General features: G+C 40.0%; 1 protein-coding gene across 22 annotated transcripts in view; it reads right to left on the bottom strand.

Annotated features, from left to right (window-relative positions):
- The window catches only part of WNK1 (WNK lysine deficient protein kinase 1), a 145,571-nt gene that overhangs the window by 8,433 nt on the left and 118,336 nt on the right, over nt 1-18,802 (bottom strand). For 6 of the 22 annotated variants that reach the window (XM_081059264.1, XM_081059280.1, XM_081059282.1 and 3 more), the window contains 16 exons: nt 17,908-18,366; nt 16,871-17,149; nt 16,091-16,188; nt 15,821-15,983; nt 15,284-15,400; nt 14,786-14,959; nt 14,526-14,583; nt 14,264-14,386; nt 12,292-13,739; nt 11,066-11,149; nt 8,463-8,523; nt 5,817-5,890; nt 3,965-4,632; nt 3,122-3,324; nt 1,518-1,712; nt 503-595 (listed from right to left, as the gene is read on the bottom strand). In XM_081059264.1, coding sequence (XP_080915390.1) covers nt 503-595; nt 1,518-1,712; nt 3,122-3,324; nt 3,965-4,632; nt 5,817-5,890; nt 8,463-8,523; nt 11,066-11,149; nt 12,292-13,739; nt 14,264-14,386; nt 14,526-14,583; nt 14,786-14,959; nt 15,284-15,400; nt 15,821-15,983; nt 16,091-16,188; nt 16,871-17,149; nt 17,908-18,366 — 4,297 coding nt within the window. The remainder of the gene's footprint in view (nt 1-502; nt 596-1,517; nt 1,713-3,121; nt 3,325-3,964; nt 4,633-5,816; nt 5,891-8,462; nt 8,524-11,065; nt 11,150-12,291; nt 13,740-14,263; nt 14,387-14,525; nt 14,584-14,785; nt 14,960-15,283; nt 15,401-15,820; nt 15,984-16,090; nt 16,189-16,870; nt 17,150-17,907; nt 18,367-18,802) is intronic. The other 16 variants (XM_081059284.1, XM_081059285.1, XM_081059265.1 and 13 more) reach the window with 5 other exon arrangements.

Here is an 18,802-nt window from a genome sequence, read left to right as displayed (position 1 = left end):
AGGTCTTATTTTGGGGGACACACGGTAGCATCTTTTCAGCTGATACGTGCTTAGGCTTAATTGACAAGAAAAAAAAGATTCTAAACGACTCTTTTACCTGCTTCCAGCACCTAAGTGCCTCAGCGGTCAGGGTGCGTCCTGTCACTTCTAAAGCCCGTGCACGGGTCAGGACTGAAGAGGCTGCTGCAGCTCAGCCTTCCTTGTTCTAAATGGCCCAGCACTCTGCACAGCCCCGACACCCCTTCTACCCTGTCACGGACCTGTGAAGAAGCAATTCTACCAGAAAGTCATTTTGAACCCTATTATTAGCCATAATAGAAGCATATTATGATTTCTACATCTTTTATCATAATTAACATAGGGACCCAAACTTCTGAGGGTAATAGTTCAGCCAAGCCGCTGAGTAGATGACACACAGAGACAAATGAAAATGGACTGCATGAAATATCAGATCCAAGCAGCAGAAAAACAAGGACGAGGAAGGAGTAAAGGTGTTACACACAAAGAGCCAAGCAGGGCGTACTCAGAAATCGGGTCCTCCTGCCACCAGGTTTGAATGTCACCTGCTCAGATGCACAGTTAAACTTCGCACAGCCTGTGAGAAGGGAGAAACAGGGGAGAACAGAGAGAGAAGAGACAGAACACAACTACAAGATGTTAGAAACTTGAGGCTGGAGTGGTGACATGTGCTAAGATGGACACAGAAGAACAAGCTTCTAGGGAAAGGTCAGATACGTAAGACAGGAGAAGTGGGCCTCAGTGGCCTCCACCTGTAAAATGCTGAAGCCTTTCCCGGTGGGAATACTGCTAGCTTGTTTGTGCTCCAACAAGTACACTCGTGTTGCAAAGAGACGATCTAATCTCTAATTTCAGTGACACTGTGGCAAAAGCACCTAGCTAGGTATATTTTCTTTCATTCTTTTCTACCCAGACACCCAACTCCTTTCAGTTCTTGTTCTAAAGTTACTAGAAGCTCTTTCCTCTACAGGAATGTTCTCAGTGATCATTAATAAGTAAAACTGTATTTGGGAAGTGGATTGTAGATAAAAAATTGAATTGTCAGGCTATTCATCTTAGTATGCTACTCCCACACTTAGAAGTTAAAAAGTCTCCACTGGCTGAGCAAATGCATTAGCTTTCAAAAACTGCTAAAACCCCCTGGAATTTAGTTCAGGGAATCTCAGTCTACTCTTAAAGCCTAAGTTACAATCCCAAATGAGTCATTTATTTGGTCCAGGCCTCATATAGGTCACAGATGTAACTTTGTGCTATGATTCCTCGAAGAAAAGCTGTTTACCTGATGGGAGCCACGAGTGCACCTACTCTAACCATTACCCAACTTCTCCTTTCAGCCCAAAGGGCCTTAAATGTACAACACACAGGCTGTGTTCTGGTCAGCTGGTCAGCTCCAACCCACCTTAACAACAGGTGGCTCGTTAGGCTTTTGTCCCTGGACGTGGCAATAGCTACCTCCATGTTAATGTTTCTGGAAGGTGATGGTTGCTTTGATTTCTTACCTTGACCCGGAGCAGAAAGGCTTGGTACTGAAATGGCACCATCACTGGTGAAGGCTGAATAGAGGTTGTCACTGGAGGGAGATGGCTTAAGTGGCTGTAATAGCTGATTCTGCCCCGTCTCTGGGATGTTGCCAGGAGGGTGGAGGGTCTGCTGGGGGTGCAAGACTGAAGCTGCACTCTGACCAGATAAATTACCTGCCAGAATGTAAAGCGACATGAGGCAACATGTACATCTTTCCCAACGCCCTTAACAGGAACTGTCCTTATCCCTCCAGTTCGACCCACTGACTGGTAACTAATGAGTCAAAAGCTGTACCTGATGAATTAACGAGAGGGGAAGTGAGCAATGACAAGTGAATTGACAGGCAACAGGGCTCAGGAAATTATCCCAAGAGATTTTCAGCTTTAGATAACCCAGATGGTTCACGAATCTGAGCTAAGAAGACTAGCATATGCTGTGGATATGAGAGAATTCCATCTCGCAATTCCACAGCTGCCTTTTTTACCCAACTCTAAAACACTGAGTCAGATCACAAAACAGATAGGTTTGGTAAGAGTCTCTGTTTAGTCTTTCTTTTAAGCATGTGTCAGATCACGTACAAAATGATGGAGGTGACTAGAGTCATGCATATTTAGAATTATCCATAGTAGGTGGCCTTTAATCACCAGTCAGGTGCCTTGAAATTGACTACTACTTTTCTCTGTCCCTTAGTAACTAGCAGAAAAGAAGTCCATGCAAAAAATATATCAAAATTGGGGTCAGAAACTGAATTAGCTGATATCCCTTAGAGTCACATCTCCACTAATGAATTGGTTTTAACATGCTAGAGAAGGGTTTGGGTCTCTAAAATTTTCCAGAGAATGGAAAACTGCTAACTAAGAAGTTTGCAGCTGCTCTCCAACCTCTTTCTCTTAGATCTGCAGAACAGCTATGAGGTATAAACTTACTTCAGACTTTTCTACTTTTCAATTAATTATCTGTTAACATTACCGTAATTTCATCGAAGGGTTAAAAACTCTTTATCACAATTAAAATAGGTAACTATAATTTATTACAAGAGTTTATGATGTAACTATTTTTTTAATTACAACTACTAGTTCTTTATTCCAATATAGGTAATGAAATAAAAACTGTAAGCAAGGAAATTACCACTAAGCCATAACCAAATATCTATATGAAATTTATATTCACCCCAGTTACAAGTACAATGAATTCATTCATTAAGAGGCAGAACCTACCTGAAGTTTACTAAGTAGAGATCAATGTATTTTCTTCCAACTGCCCAAGAGTTGGGGAAATGTGAGGTGAGTTATCAGGCAAACTGAATGTTTTATCCTTAAGAACAACTATAAATGAAGGCTACCAGTAGACAGCAATAAAGATTACAATAGAATAAGCCACTGTACTCATCCAGTCTACTTCTATAGACTAAAAAAGAGGTACTATAAATATGGGGAGTACAGAATTTAAGGAAGTAAGAACATCAGGTAAGTCAAACTCCTTTGAAATTTAACAAAAATAATATCTTCAATAGGTTTTAGGTACCACTGGAGACAGAAACAAAAGACGGGACAGCCACAGCTGACCTGGGTCAGGGATTTACCTGAAAGCTGGGGGCTTTTACTCGCCAAGGAACTGACGCGACTAGATTTGCTGCCTTTGCCTTTAGTGGGTCGCCTTCTTCTCCCTGAAAGGGGGGCAGCTGGGGGAAGGATGACAGCAGGAGGAACCTTGCCCAGCTTGGCATACAAAGACTCAATCTCATGCTTCTGGCGACTCTGCAGGTCCTGAATCTCTTTAAGATGTCTATGAAAGATAACCGAACACAATTCAAACATGTAAAACCATCTTCGTTGGAACAAGAAGTAACATATTTGTTAACCTCCACTCAAGTATTTACTTACTTTTGAATCTTTGCCCCAAATGTACTTAATCTAATTTCTACTCCCTTGAGATTCTAGTTTGTTAATTCATTTTGCTGGCCTCCATTACCTGAGCCAAAATCCAACAAGCTCCTGGCCAACAACAAATGGGTGATGATGTGTCAGGAGAGAAACACTTCCTGACGTGTGAGGCTAGAGAGCCAGTCTGATCCAGTCTGCCAAATATGAGCAACAAAACCTACTAGCATCATCTGCACTGGATTCTTTTGGTAGACTAGCAAACAGCCAAGATTAGTTAGTAATGATAAAAAGTGCTATTAATAAAAATAATAATATAGTAAGAACACAAAGGTGCCAGAAGTGCTATAACTAGAAATGCTGAGTCTTTTTGAGCACGAGAGACCCCATAAGAACTACATTCAGATAACTAGCTTTTGCATATCACCCTCATTTCTCTTTACAAGAAATGAGACACAAGCATACTGCAGTGAAAAGAATACTAATCTACGCACCACGAGTTAGGTTTGCTTCTGCCATTCTTTCACAGGAGCAAATATACTTACTTTTCTCGTAGTCGTCGCAGCTCTAACTTTAAGTCTTCATCTTCAATATCTGACTCATTGTCGCTACTCATGTAAGAGGAGTTGAGTGAGTTACTAAGGCTTTGACTCAGATTCTGGATGGGAAGGCTCCTGGAGCTCAGCTGATGGGGGGAGTGTGGACTCCCTGAACCATCATCCACATCCCTGCTTAGAAAGGCAGCCTCGAGGTCAGAAGATGGCCCGTTCAGGTGTGAAGGCTCTGAAAGGTCAGGCTTTTCTTTCTTTGGTATTGCAGCAGGAAGAACATCTTGTTCCAAATCCGTAAAAGGAGGAGGAGGAGATACCATTGGTCCCTCTTTCTTTGCCTCAGTGATCGTGTCTGCAGTTCTTGATACAGAGAAACGACCTACTTTGTTTGCTGTCGTTGTCATCTGAAAACGCCCAACCTTGGTGTGCTGCCCAGTTTCTGAGTTTGCTTCTGAGGCAGGAATTTTGTGGGCACTATCTGGCATATCTAAAGAGACACGACGGATGGTTATCCCATTAGGCCCCGGCTTCACCAGAGTACTTTCTGGACTGCTACTTGACAGCAACGAGGACTCTGAAGTGCTGGATTCGAAATGAACAGACTTTGCATCTTCTGACTTATTTTTACCCTCTTTCTGGGCATCATCCATTGCAACTGAAACCTGATGGAAAGATTCAAAGACAAAGTCCCCAATATTCGACTTTCAGAATGGACCGTAAAACAAAATGGAATCACTTTATTTCCTAGCCAGTAAGTAGTCTGTCTGGTTACACAGTCCCTCTGTATTTGACTGTGAAAACAAATAGGATACCACTGTAGAGAACAACCTATCTGTACTGAGACGTACAGATGACATGAAGATTCTGAGTGGCCGGCCACCTTACCGAGTAAATGACTTACTTTCATAACTTACATTATGCACAGGACTCAGACTCTAATATTAGTGAAAATATAAATAAAAACTGGTCATGGAATCATGAAGGCTGCTTGCGAATAAGAAAAACCACAATGATTAAATCCAATAAATGTTAAAAGCCAGCTCAGCTTCAGGAATCAACACAACTAAGGTACTGATAGGAGGGTCCTTGTCCTAGTTTGCCCATGGATTATAAATATACACCGAGCTCAGCCATAAACTCTCAGAACCTCAGTTTCCAAATGAGAAAAGTATTGTCGACTGCCCCCAACTCCAAGTGCTATCATGAGAACAATCGGAAGGTAGCTGTGAAAGCAGATATAAAAAGGATTTTCACAGCTGGTTTGGCAGTACGTTCGAATAGTCTGAAAATGTTCACTTACTGGGCCTACTGGAAAAATTAAAGGATATGATATCACTTGATGCTGACTCAGTATTTTTACTTCAGAAATTAATCCTAAAGAGATTATCCTAAATGTGGAAAATATTTTTATATACAAAGATGTTTATGGTTACTTCACTTATTCTGTTGGAAAAGCAACCTGATGAGTAACAGGAAAATGATTTAGTAAATGAATTACTAGATGGGGAAAAAAGCTATAAAGTATCATTCAGAGGAGAAGCAGGGTCAGTTTTAGATGCATGTACATTGAAAAAGGAACGGAAGGAAGTACACCCCAAAAAAGTAATCCTGGAGAGGGTGGGAGGATGGGCAGATAGTATCACAACCTACTGTTTCTCTACTGGTCTACATTAATAATAATAACATGTATTATTTTTAAGGGGAAAATAATAAGAGTTATAAAGTGCTATACAAAAGAACTACATCTCCAAATTGGCAATTATGTCCCAAAAGGTAGGTAATAATTTTGTTAACTACACACTCCACCTAAAGAGGAAATCAAGGCAAGGAAAAGCCATCGTCTTACCTGAAATCGCCCCGTCTTAAAAACACCAGTTGCAGAACTAGTTGCGAGGACAATACCTTCTGTGACTTGAGAAACTGAAAGAAAGACACGTAGAAGAAAAGAACTTCTATCAGCATCACTTTTTAGTTAGCCTCTTTTCAGGCGTCCACTGGAGTCTTGGAGCGTAACCCCCACAGATAGGGGGGACCACTGAATAACAAAAGCAGCTTTGCAGCTTAACCTCAACATTAAGAGATATTATAAAAACTAAGGTTAACAGGCAGCTATACTCAATTGTTCATTCTTTAGCTCAAAGATATAAACAAGTGAAGGTAACAATGAGGTTCTACGTAGGATATTGAAGACCTATTTTTACATGAAAACCAGCTATTGCAAATTGATTAGGCAGCACTTAGGCAAAATCCTACAACAGGGCAGTAAAGGTGTCAGAATCATTGGTAAGTAGTTTGGAGCAACTTTAAAGCCACCTCCGTCCTCCTCTCTGGGGACAATCACTTGTTTGAGGTTCTTTCTAGAGATAATATAATGTAGATCTATCTATATGAACATTTTCCTTATTTTATACAACTAGTAGAATACCGATTTTGGTATTTTCATTTTAATGATAGAATTTAGAATTCTTTATTAATGTCTCATTCTTTTTAACGGCTGCATCGTCTTATACTGTATGTATGCTCATATAAATTTTCAAAAGATGTACCACATTGTAACTAGGCTTTTACTGATGAACATTTAAGTTATTCAGACCTCTTACTATTATAAAAATGCTCTAATAAATATTTTCTTATAGATCTGTGGAATAAATACCTAAGAATGGAGTGCTGAATCATTTCAATTAAAAACTTTGACAGACATTACTAAATTGATCTCCAAAGAGGCTGCACCACGTTGATAAACTCCTGAATTTACCAATGAGAAGCGGGAAATGCTATCACGTGGAGTTTTACTTTGTATTTCTGTTACCACAAAGGAAGTTAAGTATGTTCATGCCTAAGTTTATTTTTTTCTGTATCTTTTGACTACTTTGGGGGCCATGCTGAATTTATAGGAACTTTTTTTATTAGCAAAAATAGCCCTTATTGTGATACGAATAGATGTACACACATACATTCCCCAGTTTTTCATTTATCTTTGACTGAATGGCATTTTCTTTCCATGCCGAAAAATTTAAATTTATTACTACTTCTGGGTTGGGTATTAAGCGTATCAGGGATTATCAAACTGCAATCCATGGACCAAATTCAGCCCACTGCTTATTTCTGTAAATAAATTTTATTGGAACATAGCTAAACTCACTCATGTATGTACTGTCTGCTTCTGCTTTGGGGCTACAACGGGAGATCTGAGTAGCTGTGACAGACAGAGACTATAGGACCAACAAAACCTAAAATATTTACTTTCTGGCCTTTTACAGAAAAAGTTTGTTGACCATGCTCTAAACAGTTGAAAGAAAACTATTCCTTTTATGTCTTCTTTACAGTACTACTTTATGACATCACTTTCCATCTTTGATCCCTTTGGAATCATTTCAATCTAGGTCAGCAATCTATCTTTGCATTTTCCAGACGGCTGTCCAGTTGTCCCAAACCATTTACTGAAACAGCCCATCATTCTCTCTCTGAATTGAAAGGCCACCTTTTTCATATTCTACATTCTCTTTTAGTTTGTCCACTTCTAGACTCTATAGTTTGTCCCAATGATTTTCAAGTCACTTCAATTTAGATGGGTTTTAAGTGAAATTTAGCATTTTAAAAAGACAGGAAGAAGTAACAGCATTTAAGTAATCTCAATAGTTATATAGGGAAATACATTTATGTCAGGTAGTACTGAGAATGGACATATTATAAAAAGGGAAAATTAATATTAGGCATGTGCCATGTAAAAATCACACTGAATAAGTATGGCTCACATTCAACATTTTTACTTTTGAATAAATCTAATTCTGAAAGACAAGGTGACAAAAAACACAAGCTTTAATTTCCTAGGTTCTGTGGGACTGATGATTTAGTAAAAATCGATTCACAACAAAACTTTAGAGTAGCAGTAGCTGATATAAATTAATGACTAAACACATGGCGACAAAAGTACTAATAAAATACTACAGTTGCTGGTATAAATAATTTTTACAAAATTAAGTTGGAAATATGCCTTTCTACAGAGATTATATTTTATGGACATGTCAATTTTAAAGACTCCAGAAATAGATAAAAATAATGTTTAAACTGAATAATTGAAATCTTATATTTGTTCAAGTTTGTCTCTCTATATATTCAGTGTCACAAAAGCCAAGAGGTTACCAGTAAGCTAACTTTTGCATATGTATGCTTGAATTTCCTCATCTCTCTTAGCAAAGATCTGGTCTAGCTAACAACAAAGGGTTTTATGCTAAGAAACTATCATTACCCTTTGCATGCTTCCCCTCCAAAAAAAAAAGAACAATGTAAAAGATTTATTTATTTGCTAATATTACGTCCTCTGGATATTAGTATCAATGCTCCTCAGTCATGAAACACATAAAAATGTTGTTTAAATTAATCTCAAATACACCTACATTCTCAAGAATGTGTCCTTAAAAGAGTAACGTTTCAAGTGAATTATAGGGAGGTTTGGAGGTGGGGACAGGAGAGGGAGGAGGAAGCTTCTCACCGTCCTTCTGAGGCTGTACCCCCGCCTCTGACACTGCTGGTGGAGCCGCCGTGGACACAGGCTGCAAAACACACACATACCACAAAATCTTTAGCTCAGTCCCTCTTAAATTAACCTTCTGTCCTGCTGCCTTTCCTCTGGTCTTTGTAAAGGGCAGAAAGACAGTACATGTGAAGAAACACTTATGTCTGAGGGAATTTTCTTTCCTTTTTTTAAAGCCTAAAAATAAGTCCGATGTAAAGAAACAGATTGTTTTAAGAAGAATTTTTCAGTCTTAGCCCTTCTATACAGCTGTCTTCGCTTTTTTCTCATGGGATACTTGAGTATAACTTGAATATTCATAGAAAAGTAGTTTTAATCGGAACATTATTGTGTCATAAGCCTAAAAGGAAGAAGTTACAACTTTAAAGTATAGCCTCCTCCAAAGCATAAATACAAAATCCATAGGATTGATCTATGGTATAATTCTAACCAGAGGTAAAAAGGTATTTTTCCAATCAAATCTCTTTCATAATTATACTGTTGGGTCAGCGTTCATATTTCATTAATCTGTCTCATTTTTGTTGGCTGCAACAAGCAGGTTAAAAGTACTAATAATAGTCTAGTTTACAGTTTATGTCCCAGGAACATAACATATTAGGGTTATGGGAAGATTTGATCAAGATTTGCAAAGGTTACACCGACCGCACGTCACCTCAGTAGTCTCTGAACTAAGCGCTCTTTCTCAGCGGAGCGTCAAGGTCTTGCAGAGGCTGCTGGGACTGAGCAAAAACCAGAAATGTAAGTCTACATATTTGGTGCATTCACAGCCACTCCGTAACGGATAGCCAACTTGTTATACAGGACATACTGTTTTGTGCGTCAGACTGACACAACATAACATTTGTCTATTCACTGAATATAAATTCAATATACTAAGTTCAACTTAGTTATGCTGTTGGAATGATTTATCAGTCTCTCCAAAATTCTGTCAACCTCTCAAGCCTTAGAGAAACTGTTACATTTATTTTTATTGTTTCTAATTTCTTACCTTTTATGTTTGAGGTTACTTAAAGTGATAGAAATGTTGTCTATTTGTCCTCTCCTTAAAAATATGTTCTGAAGAATGTATGGAGATCTATTGGCAATAATTGTATCACCTTCCCCGTTTCCTTTTTCGGTTACTGTACATCTTTCTCAGAGCTTGTCCTTATAAATGGCCCTAACAATCTATATGCTTACACCCTACAGATGGCTGCAAGGAGGAACGGGAGGTCTGAGTATTTATTCCATCCTGTTACCTGGGCCGTATTACCATCGTCCCCAAGACCATCACTTTCACTCTTTGCCACAGTCTCTAATCCTACATCTATCTTGGCTTCTATCAACCGACTCTTCTACAGCCTTTACAAACTTTTTATAGCTTTTCCCTCTCTATATTGCAGGCATAACTATCCAGCCACCCTCATCCCTCCACATGTCTCACTTTCTGTTTCTCATCACACTTTGAGCCCTCTTAGGAATTTGAATACATGTTTTCAATGAGAAAATAGGTTTAAAACTGCTAATTTACAGACTTTCACAATGCAATTTTTTCAAAACTTAGTGGCTGATGGAGTAGGTTCTTGGCTGGAGTTATTACTTTGTTATAGCAAGTTCCTTAAATTATGTTCTACTGTGTATCTGGGATTCAAGAAGTAGGGATAAATTCAGACTTCTCAAATTAGTGATTTACCATGATTTTCTTATATATGATTCTAAAATAAATTCCTAATTTAGTTTCAATGTTTTACTAGCCTGTCCCACAACAGAAGCTTTTCCATGGTTACAATGGATGCATAATGAATACTTCCTATGGGAATTCAACTAAATGTGTGGGTGGTAGGGTAGGCTAGGGAAGGCAAGAAGAATGTAAACAGTGCAGCCGATCCTGACCATATTCGAGCCAGTGAGCAGAACGAGTGAGGTAGGAGTCTCACAGGAACGCCGCTGGTCTCAGTTCCGCGATGAGTGATCTCATGATAGCCGAGCTGTGTGATTTTTGTATTTAAAGATATAATATGTATTTTTTATGAAACATCACCCTTATGCCCACTTATATGTAAGCCAATTTCTTTATTAGGTGGTCACTGAAAGAAACGTCAAATTCAAGGAAAAACTGATTGCAACCGAACTCACAGAAAAAGGGCATTATCAGTTATCAGTATGGTACCGTTTCTTAAGGAACTTTCAAAGTTAATTTTGTTTACATGTAATTTTTTACTTCCACAATGATCTAGAACTGTTTATCTTATACTTAAAATACTCATTTCCAGCTGGTATTCCATGAAAGTGTGAATGAGAGAAGGTATAGTATTTGTCTGGCAAAATGTCAACTTGGCTATTTTCTTCCTTCATAAGATATGAAAAAATATTACATGTTTTCCAGATTACTTGAAGGAACATTACAAAAGAACTATGAAGCCTCTAACTTTAAGTAGGGCCTCATCATCTACACTGTTTTAAAAGAAGTTGTTACAATGTCAAAGTCAAGTAGAAGCCAGAAGATTATGCAATGGAGAATTTAAATAAGCTTTATAAAAGGAAGTAGGGGTACAAAAAGAAATCTGCCAAGTCTTGGGTACCTGAGTTAGTGAAGGTCCTGGCAAAGGTGGCAGCTGCTCACTGGATGGAGTGCCAGCTGGAAGTTCAGTACCCGCTGTCAGCACCTACAAACAGTGAAGGGAAATTCAATCCATGAGATATTAACAATAAAGACTGCATACTGGACAGCAAATCAACTAATTCAAATGCAGAAGCGTAAGAATAAGACCTATCTAGTTAAGGCATGCTTGTCACCCGGCTTACACTCTGGTATCTGTCTTAAATAAAGGACATTATAACGATGATACTAGTAAAATTGAATAAAAGGCTATTCTGTAGGGGAAATAGAGAGAACAAAGGCTGTATGGACATGAGAGGCACAGGCCAGATATTCCTGAATCACTGATTTGGTACAGTATTATCAGGCTCTTCCTAACATAGATAAGACTTTTCAGAGAAAATGAAACAGTTCAGAAACAACCAAGGAGCAGGTCCGATAACAAAAGGCATCAGAAATCTAATACTATCAAGCTATTTGTTTTGCATGAAGTTTCTATATTACCCTACAGTACAAAGAATCTCCCATCAGTGGAAATGCATAAAGCTGAGTGAAGTATACAATACAGTAAAAGAACAAACAAACCAAAAAAATAAAAAAACACAGCCTCGTTCTTGGAGGTAACAGATTGAAGATGGAAGAATGAGAGGAAGCAGAAATTTGAAAACACATTCCGTAGCAGAAATTTGAAAACACATCCTAGTTATTTTATTCCTAGGATTAGATTCTCTTCTCCTTCTCTTTATCAAATTTATCACAGACTTTCAATGTTTTATGAATCCCATATTGTCCATCTGTGGAATCTAAGCAAAGCAGAAAATCTGCTTCATTTTCATTAAAACAAAGACTGTGAGCTGCTGTTACTATGTATAATTGCCAGCAGAAGCATTTAGGATACAGATTTCTTCAGTTTGCACCAATTAGGAAAAAATGCCTGTAATTTTACCTATTATAAATTCTTAGAAAATTGTGCAGTATAATTAATGCCCGAATCCTGCCATATTTCAAAAGAAAAAGGTATCTCATGCTCACTGTACATAGTTTCTTAAAATCGCCTTCAATCGATTTATTTAATACATACTAAGTGCCTACTATGAGCCTGGCATCTTTATAATCTTCATCCGTAATTTGCAAGGCTGAGCTGACAAAATGCCTTTATTAGGGGAAAACAAGAGCAGTCATATTTATCAATTTCAAAACCAGTCTTACTGGAGCTTTAGTTATGGGTGGCTTTGAGGGCGCAGTGGCAGGTTTCACTCCTGGTGCAGTGCTGACTGGGGCTGAGACATAGCTGACTGGGGTGGACGCTTGCCCAGGTGTCACCACTGGCACGACGGACAAACCAGCTGTCCCTAACGGCAAACTGGTGGGTGGTAAGCAAGTACTTGTGGTAGAAGTCATGAGTTTGCTGGGTGCGATGGCAGTGGTGGGGACGCCTGGCGTGACACTGGTCTCTACTACTAGTGACGTCTCCAGTGAAACAGAGGCATGCTGAGCTCCGGAGGAGCTGTGTTCACTGAAGAGGGACCGCAGCTTTTCCTCTAGAGTCTTTATGTCGTCGATCCCAGGAGCTTTGGGCTGTGTATCGGTATCTACTTCAGGACAGTGCACGTGGGGCTGGTTGGGGAGCAAGGCTGGTTGAGGCTGGCTATGAATTAGTGTCTGCTGTACAGCGGGCACATTGGCAACAGGTTGTACCAAGGGTGGGACGCTGGATCCTTGGGGGAGTAATGGTATAGACGCAGGTCCTGCTGCTTGGGGAAGGACAGGAGTAGACGCTACAGCTGATGGAATGGCTGAAGGATGTACCCCACCGGCCTGAGAACTAGCACTAGACACTCCTGCTCCAGTGGAAGAGGACGAAGACGCAGAGTGGGACAAAGCCACTCCAGTCGAGCTGCTATGAGATGTTTTATCTAGTGAGTGTGCACTGACCACCACCGTTTCAGCTAGAGTAGGCGCGGAGGCGCTGCTGCTAAGCTGAAGAGCCGGCTGAGAGGCTATGCTTGAGAACGGAGTGGTGGTGGAAACTGAGGTTAACGCGGCGACCCCCGTGGTACTGCCCACTGACTGCTGAGGTAATACAGGTACAGGCTTGGCCCCTGGGGCAGCAGCACTGCCCCCTGCAGAGGCTGAACTTGAAACTGGTGCGGAGGAGGAAGTTCCTGTTCTAGCAACAATGCTCCCAGATGTGGCGGCCTGAACTGACTTGGATGTGGTGGATCCTGAGACAACTGCAGGTACTGTGATGCTGGAAGCCACACTGGGAGGTACTGGTGATTCAGACACGGGTGGCACAGGGAGACCACCTGAAGTTATTACACCTGTGCAGGTGGCAACCCCAGCAATCCCCTTTTCAGTGGGCACCGTCATCTCGGGCTGAGTTACTGACGTGGAAATGTCATTAAGAGGGCAGCTAATTACAGGAACTGATACTGAAGTTGTGGCTGCTGCTGTGGCTGGGACTCCAGCAATGCTACTCATGGAAGGAGGGCCTGCTGGGAATGTTGGTCCTGTCTGACTGATGTTGGGAGGTGCTGTACTGGGTCCTTCTGTCATCTGGGCATTTCTAAGTTCAGAAAAGGCCTGCTGGAGACTAAGGGATGAAGCAGAGTGAGACAAGTTCATTCCAGCACCAGGAGACGCAGAGGCAGCAACTGCAAAGGAAAACAAAACATTCACAATCAGTTCATTTCAAAGGGTGCATTTAAAAGATTGTCCTAACAATCTAGCTTTGGATTACCAACAATGCCACATACCAACAAGGTTTAAAATCTCTCGCAAGCAAATGATAGGCTCTAAAACAGCAAAGTAAAATAGCAGTTTGATCGAAATAAGTTAGCTTGTATGGATATATATTTCTGAAAAAAACATGGCGTAATCTCAAAGCATATACAATAGTACTAAACGGAGAAACAAATACTATCACACAGTATGAACACAGTATCCACTACATGGGTTGTATCCAGCATGGCTGTCCTTTTTGGCTCCTTTTCTGTAATCTTCTCTATTTATCACCTATTTCCTTCTTCCATATGTTTATCTGTTGCTTATAATCCCAATTTTTAACTCTTCTTTATTGTCTATGTCATCATTTGAACTACTTGTAGATGACCAAGCTTCCAAGACAGCAAAGACTCTGCAGGATTTATAAAAGTATGTGGGAGAAGCAATTCCTTACCCGTATCTGGTATTTCACTGGTGAAAACTTTTGATTCTCGTAATCGACTTTCTGGCACAGGACTCACTATAAACCGTCTTCCAGCAGAATGGACAACTTGAGTTAAAGAACTAGTAGGAACACCTGGTAAAAAAGAAACAAACCACGTAATTGCATTATTATTAGATACACTGTCACCAACGCAAAGCTTTTAAGATTTCATTATTAGCCCACAACTTCTTAGGTGAAAGGCAAGAGCAAATGGAAAAGAAAAGAAATTCACCTATTTGCTGTGGCATGGAAGATGCAGGAAGTGGTTGTTTGAACTCTCCTTCCAATTTCTACAACAAACAAAAGCAATTAAATGCATTCTCAAATGCTATCTTAACAATTAGGCAAAGCAAATCACCACATGTAAAGAGAATATAAATATTTGATAATTTCAGTCAGAGGTGTAATCGGTATCACTGGACATGTTGCAAATTTAGAACTACAGAAATACTTTAAATAAACAAAGCTTCACTCTGGGACACGTGGACCGACCTGAGAACCTGAAAAGCCATAGTCATCCTTTCCCTGGAGAGTCTCCAATCCCTGGTCACCCTCTGGTTCCACACTGACATCCTCACTGAGCATTTCATCAGCTTTTTCAATAATTTCCCGCACTTGATCCACAAACGACTCTCTCTCTACTGCTAGAATAAAGTCATTGTTCACCTGGAAAAGAAATGTGATATTGGTCTGATTAGCACAACGTCTCTCAAGCTTTAAGTCATTCAATGACCACTTTCATGACTTCTGCCCTATCTGCATACCATGGGCACTATTATTTACTTGACATGTAAGTTAATTCTTCAATACCTAGTTAGAAATGTCCTAGACAAAAACTCTGAATCACAGGTTTGGCATACTAGTTACAGTCACACTGAAATAAACATGTAACTGTCAAAACAGATTGCAAAGTCCTGCCTGTTTGCCTAGGGCAGTGGATATTTAGATCAAGCACTAAGGCAAAACTTGGAATTGCAAATGCAGACATACCATAATTGTTGCTATCTCCTCCGGGTTGTCACCATCTAAATCAAATTTGAATGTAACCATTTTCCGATTGTGAGTCTCTAACTGGCATTCTACTACCCGGTCTCCTTTATTTGAAACCTACAAAGAAAAAAGAAAAGGTACTTCACATCTTAGAAGACCACGTTCACTTTTGTTATTGAATTTGAGAAAGTAATGCCGATTATCACTTGAACTTAAGCCTGGTGTTACCATTGTTCCTCGAAGCACTGGTATTCTGCCTCTTAAACTGGTAGCAAGAAAACCTTAAGAAAATATCATCAGCCTTTGAGATATATACTCATCTTGTACTGAAGAGTCTGGAAGGAATGTAAAGTCTTTGTTTACAAACTAAAACTGTTCTTTTTCTAAAAGATAAATAGAGCTGTATCATAGAAATACGGAATTTAATAGTTATCGTTTGGGTGATTAGAAGATCCTAAAGTTTTATTAACACACCTGAGCCTTAGGAATATTTAAATAATATTAACTATATGAAACCCACAAATCAGCAAGACTTACATTCAAAATTCTCAATTTTGGGCGCGAAGTCTTTTCATGACGGGAGCGGCTCCTTACGGATTTCCGATAATGCCGTTTTGTGGCTCTCCCTTCATGCCTCCCACTGGATGGTGGGACATTCTCATTCCCATCGCTCATGCCTGAAGCAACATCTGAGTGTGCACTTCAAAACAAAAGTTCAGTTTACATGATGAGACTTGATGGTCTGATATTTTGCAGTTTCATCCCCCCTCCCTAGCGTCCAGGACAGAAGATTTTACTTTTCCATACCTGTCTATAGAAGAGGCCAAAGTGGTAGGCTGGGTGGGTTGTGGCTGTGCTACTGGAACTGGCTCTGGAGCAGCAACCTGAGAGACTCCCTGAGTACTCTGTGAACAGAAAGGATAATTCAAATTGTGGTAGTAACAGATGTTATTATTCACCATTCCCAAAAGCTACTGTTTTCTTCTTATCCCTCCCCTAAGTCCTAGAAGCACTAAATTTACTAGTAATTGTCAATATTCAGCATCTAGAGACAGTGGTCTTACCATTCCAAAAGAAGTTTCTAAAGCTAGTCTCTGGTATAGACTGCATGGTGTGACATCAGCCAACACAGTCGCTAGGGAGTGAGAAACTACAATTTGCCATGCAGCCAGCATCTTACCAGAAGTGTGCAAGAGGGCAGGCAGAGCAAAGTGCAAAGATGATTCAGATCTCTCTCCTAGTAGGGCAACAAGGATTCCTGGGAGCACAGCAGGGCAAGATACTCTTACGACTGCCAATGGCAAGAATTGGTGAAAGGATAAGAATAATGGCTAAAGTACTAGCTAGAGAAGTGAAGTGCTAATAGGTTTAATCTTCTCCAAGGCACACTCACTTCCCAACAGAACAGCCAGTGGCAACAAGGCCCCCACATTGGCATTTCATTCTGCTGTAAGAAAAAGTCATTCAGAAGTTAGTTTGAAATAATCTCCAAGTGAGTCCTAAACCAGGGAACCTAAGTTTCTCCTTTGTTATTTTCATTCCATCATGTGTATGTTTTAGGTATAAACATGCAGAAATTCCATTTACCTCCAGAGCTGCTTGCTGGGAGGATGTAGTGGGGGCTTGTGCTAAACTCACTGCTGGTTGGGATACTTGAACCTGTCCTCCTAGACTGCCCACAGGAACCAAAAAATTGGATTCCACATAGGGCTGCACCACCGTAGGAAAGTACCCTGGTGGGGCTAATGCTTCTGTCGACATGGGAGGGGACAGGACTGTAGAAGGGATGCAAACAGAAGCCACGCTGGAAGAGGGAGCAATATTTGAATCTCCTGGGTATTGTGGTGGCAGTCGAGGTGGGAAGCCCTGTGACAGAAACGAGGAAGGTAAGTTAGTGCAGGTCAGGCCATCAAATTGGCAAAACAGCAAGACATGCAAAAAAAAAAAAAAAAAAAAAAAGCACACAGCAAAGAAGAATAGTAAGTAGCTCAATCTCTTTCTCATAATTTAAAGAAGACTTAAAGATGATTCTTGAAATGAAATGGTAGACTGGTTTTAATTTAGGGGACAGGACTCTACAACTAATTTAAATTGCTAGGTTTTTTCCTCCTGGTGATTATTTAAATAGGAGAAATAGACATAATTCCTTCTAGGAAAATATCTGCTTTCTCTACTTTCTAGACAATCTTAAATGGGAGAATGCAAAAACTCTTCAAGTTATCGGTCATTCTAGTCATATCATGACATGCTAGCTATCTAAATCCTAACCCTAAAGCTTTTTATAAATACTAGTTGGCTACTTTACTTACTCTTCCTGTATAAAAAGGCACATAAGGCTTTATGTACTCTATCATTAGCCATATCTAGCACTGAATTAGCTTACATTGAGTGCTCGAGAACCATTTTTCTCCCAAGACGTTTCTTGAGGAAAATGGAAATGAATCATCAGAAATCATCACCCTATCTTTTCTAAGAATTGTACTTGTAGATTCTCTAGTTGAGATCAGTAACTTCTGTTATGGCTAGTTATTCTGATACTCAACTATTTGATTTTCAAGTCCCTGACAGTCTGCTTTTAGAACCAAAGCCTTTGATGCCCTGGTTTTCACTAGCCAGCACAGTACCTGGTAGAGAACATCTCCAGAGGGCAGTGGAACCTCGGCAGCGTGTCCAAGGTTAGCTGGTATTCCCATGCACTGAACTGCTGGCTGCAGGAGCTGTGGGTGAACCTGACTTGGCAACTGAGTCACAGGCTGCAGAATGTTTGGGAGCTGACTAGGAGTCACAGTTGATCCCCCTGGGATCGCAGCCGCTGTAGCAGATGAAGCCAAGGTGAGCAGAGGCTGATTAATGCCAGCTGCATTTGTGATGGGAAGGGCTGAGAAACCTGTCTGAGCCGCAGACACATGAGGAGCTGATACAGGAATTTGAGCGACAGGGAACTGAGGGAGTAAGGAAGGAGCAAGTGGCTGTCCAATAGGGAGGAAATGAGCACCAGAATGGACTGGAACAACTGAGGGTTGTGTTGCAACTGAGATCTGAGGTTCGCCTTGGATACTTGGTACTGGATGGGAAACTGGAAGCTGAGAAGGTAAAGAAAAACAAAACAGACAGATTTAAACAAAAAAAAAAAAAAAAAAAAAAAGCAAGACTGCCAAAAGCAAGATTTATGGATTAGCCAAAAAGAAGGAAAATTTTTAAAAAACAAAACAAAACAAAAAACCCTGCATACATTAGTGTGAGTTAATATGCCACATAAGAATAGGGAAAGGATTAACAGGAGACAAAGATGCTGACAGACTGTCTACTGTTCCAAATCGTTTGTTGTAGAAAAGTTTGCTAATGCTTCATCGTTCAACAATAAAAACAGGACCTTTCCAGAGGCAAGGTTTTTTGTTTTTTGCAACTTTATCAAGACAAATTTCACATACCATAATTCACTGGCATGTTTGCTATCACTAAACCTATGACTGCTATTACAGCAGTTACTGAAATTCAAACGAATTTCTTACTTCCCAG

The sequence above is a fragment of the Rhinolophus hipposideros genome (genome assembly GCF_964194185.1).
Source record: "Rhinolophus hipposideros genome assembly, chromosome: 9".
In the NCBI taxonomy this organism is placed as follows: domain Eukaryota; kingdom Metazoa; phylum Chordata; class Mammalia; order Chiroptera; family Rhinolophidae; genus Rhinolophus; species Rhinolophus hipposideros.
The sequence above is the reverse complement of the archived record's forward strand: the minus strand, read 5'-3'. Positions and strand labels throughout refer to the sequence as shown.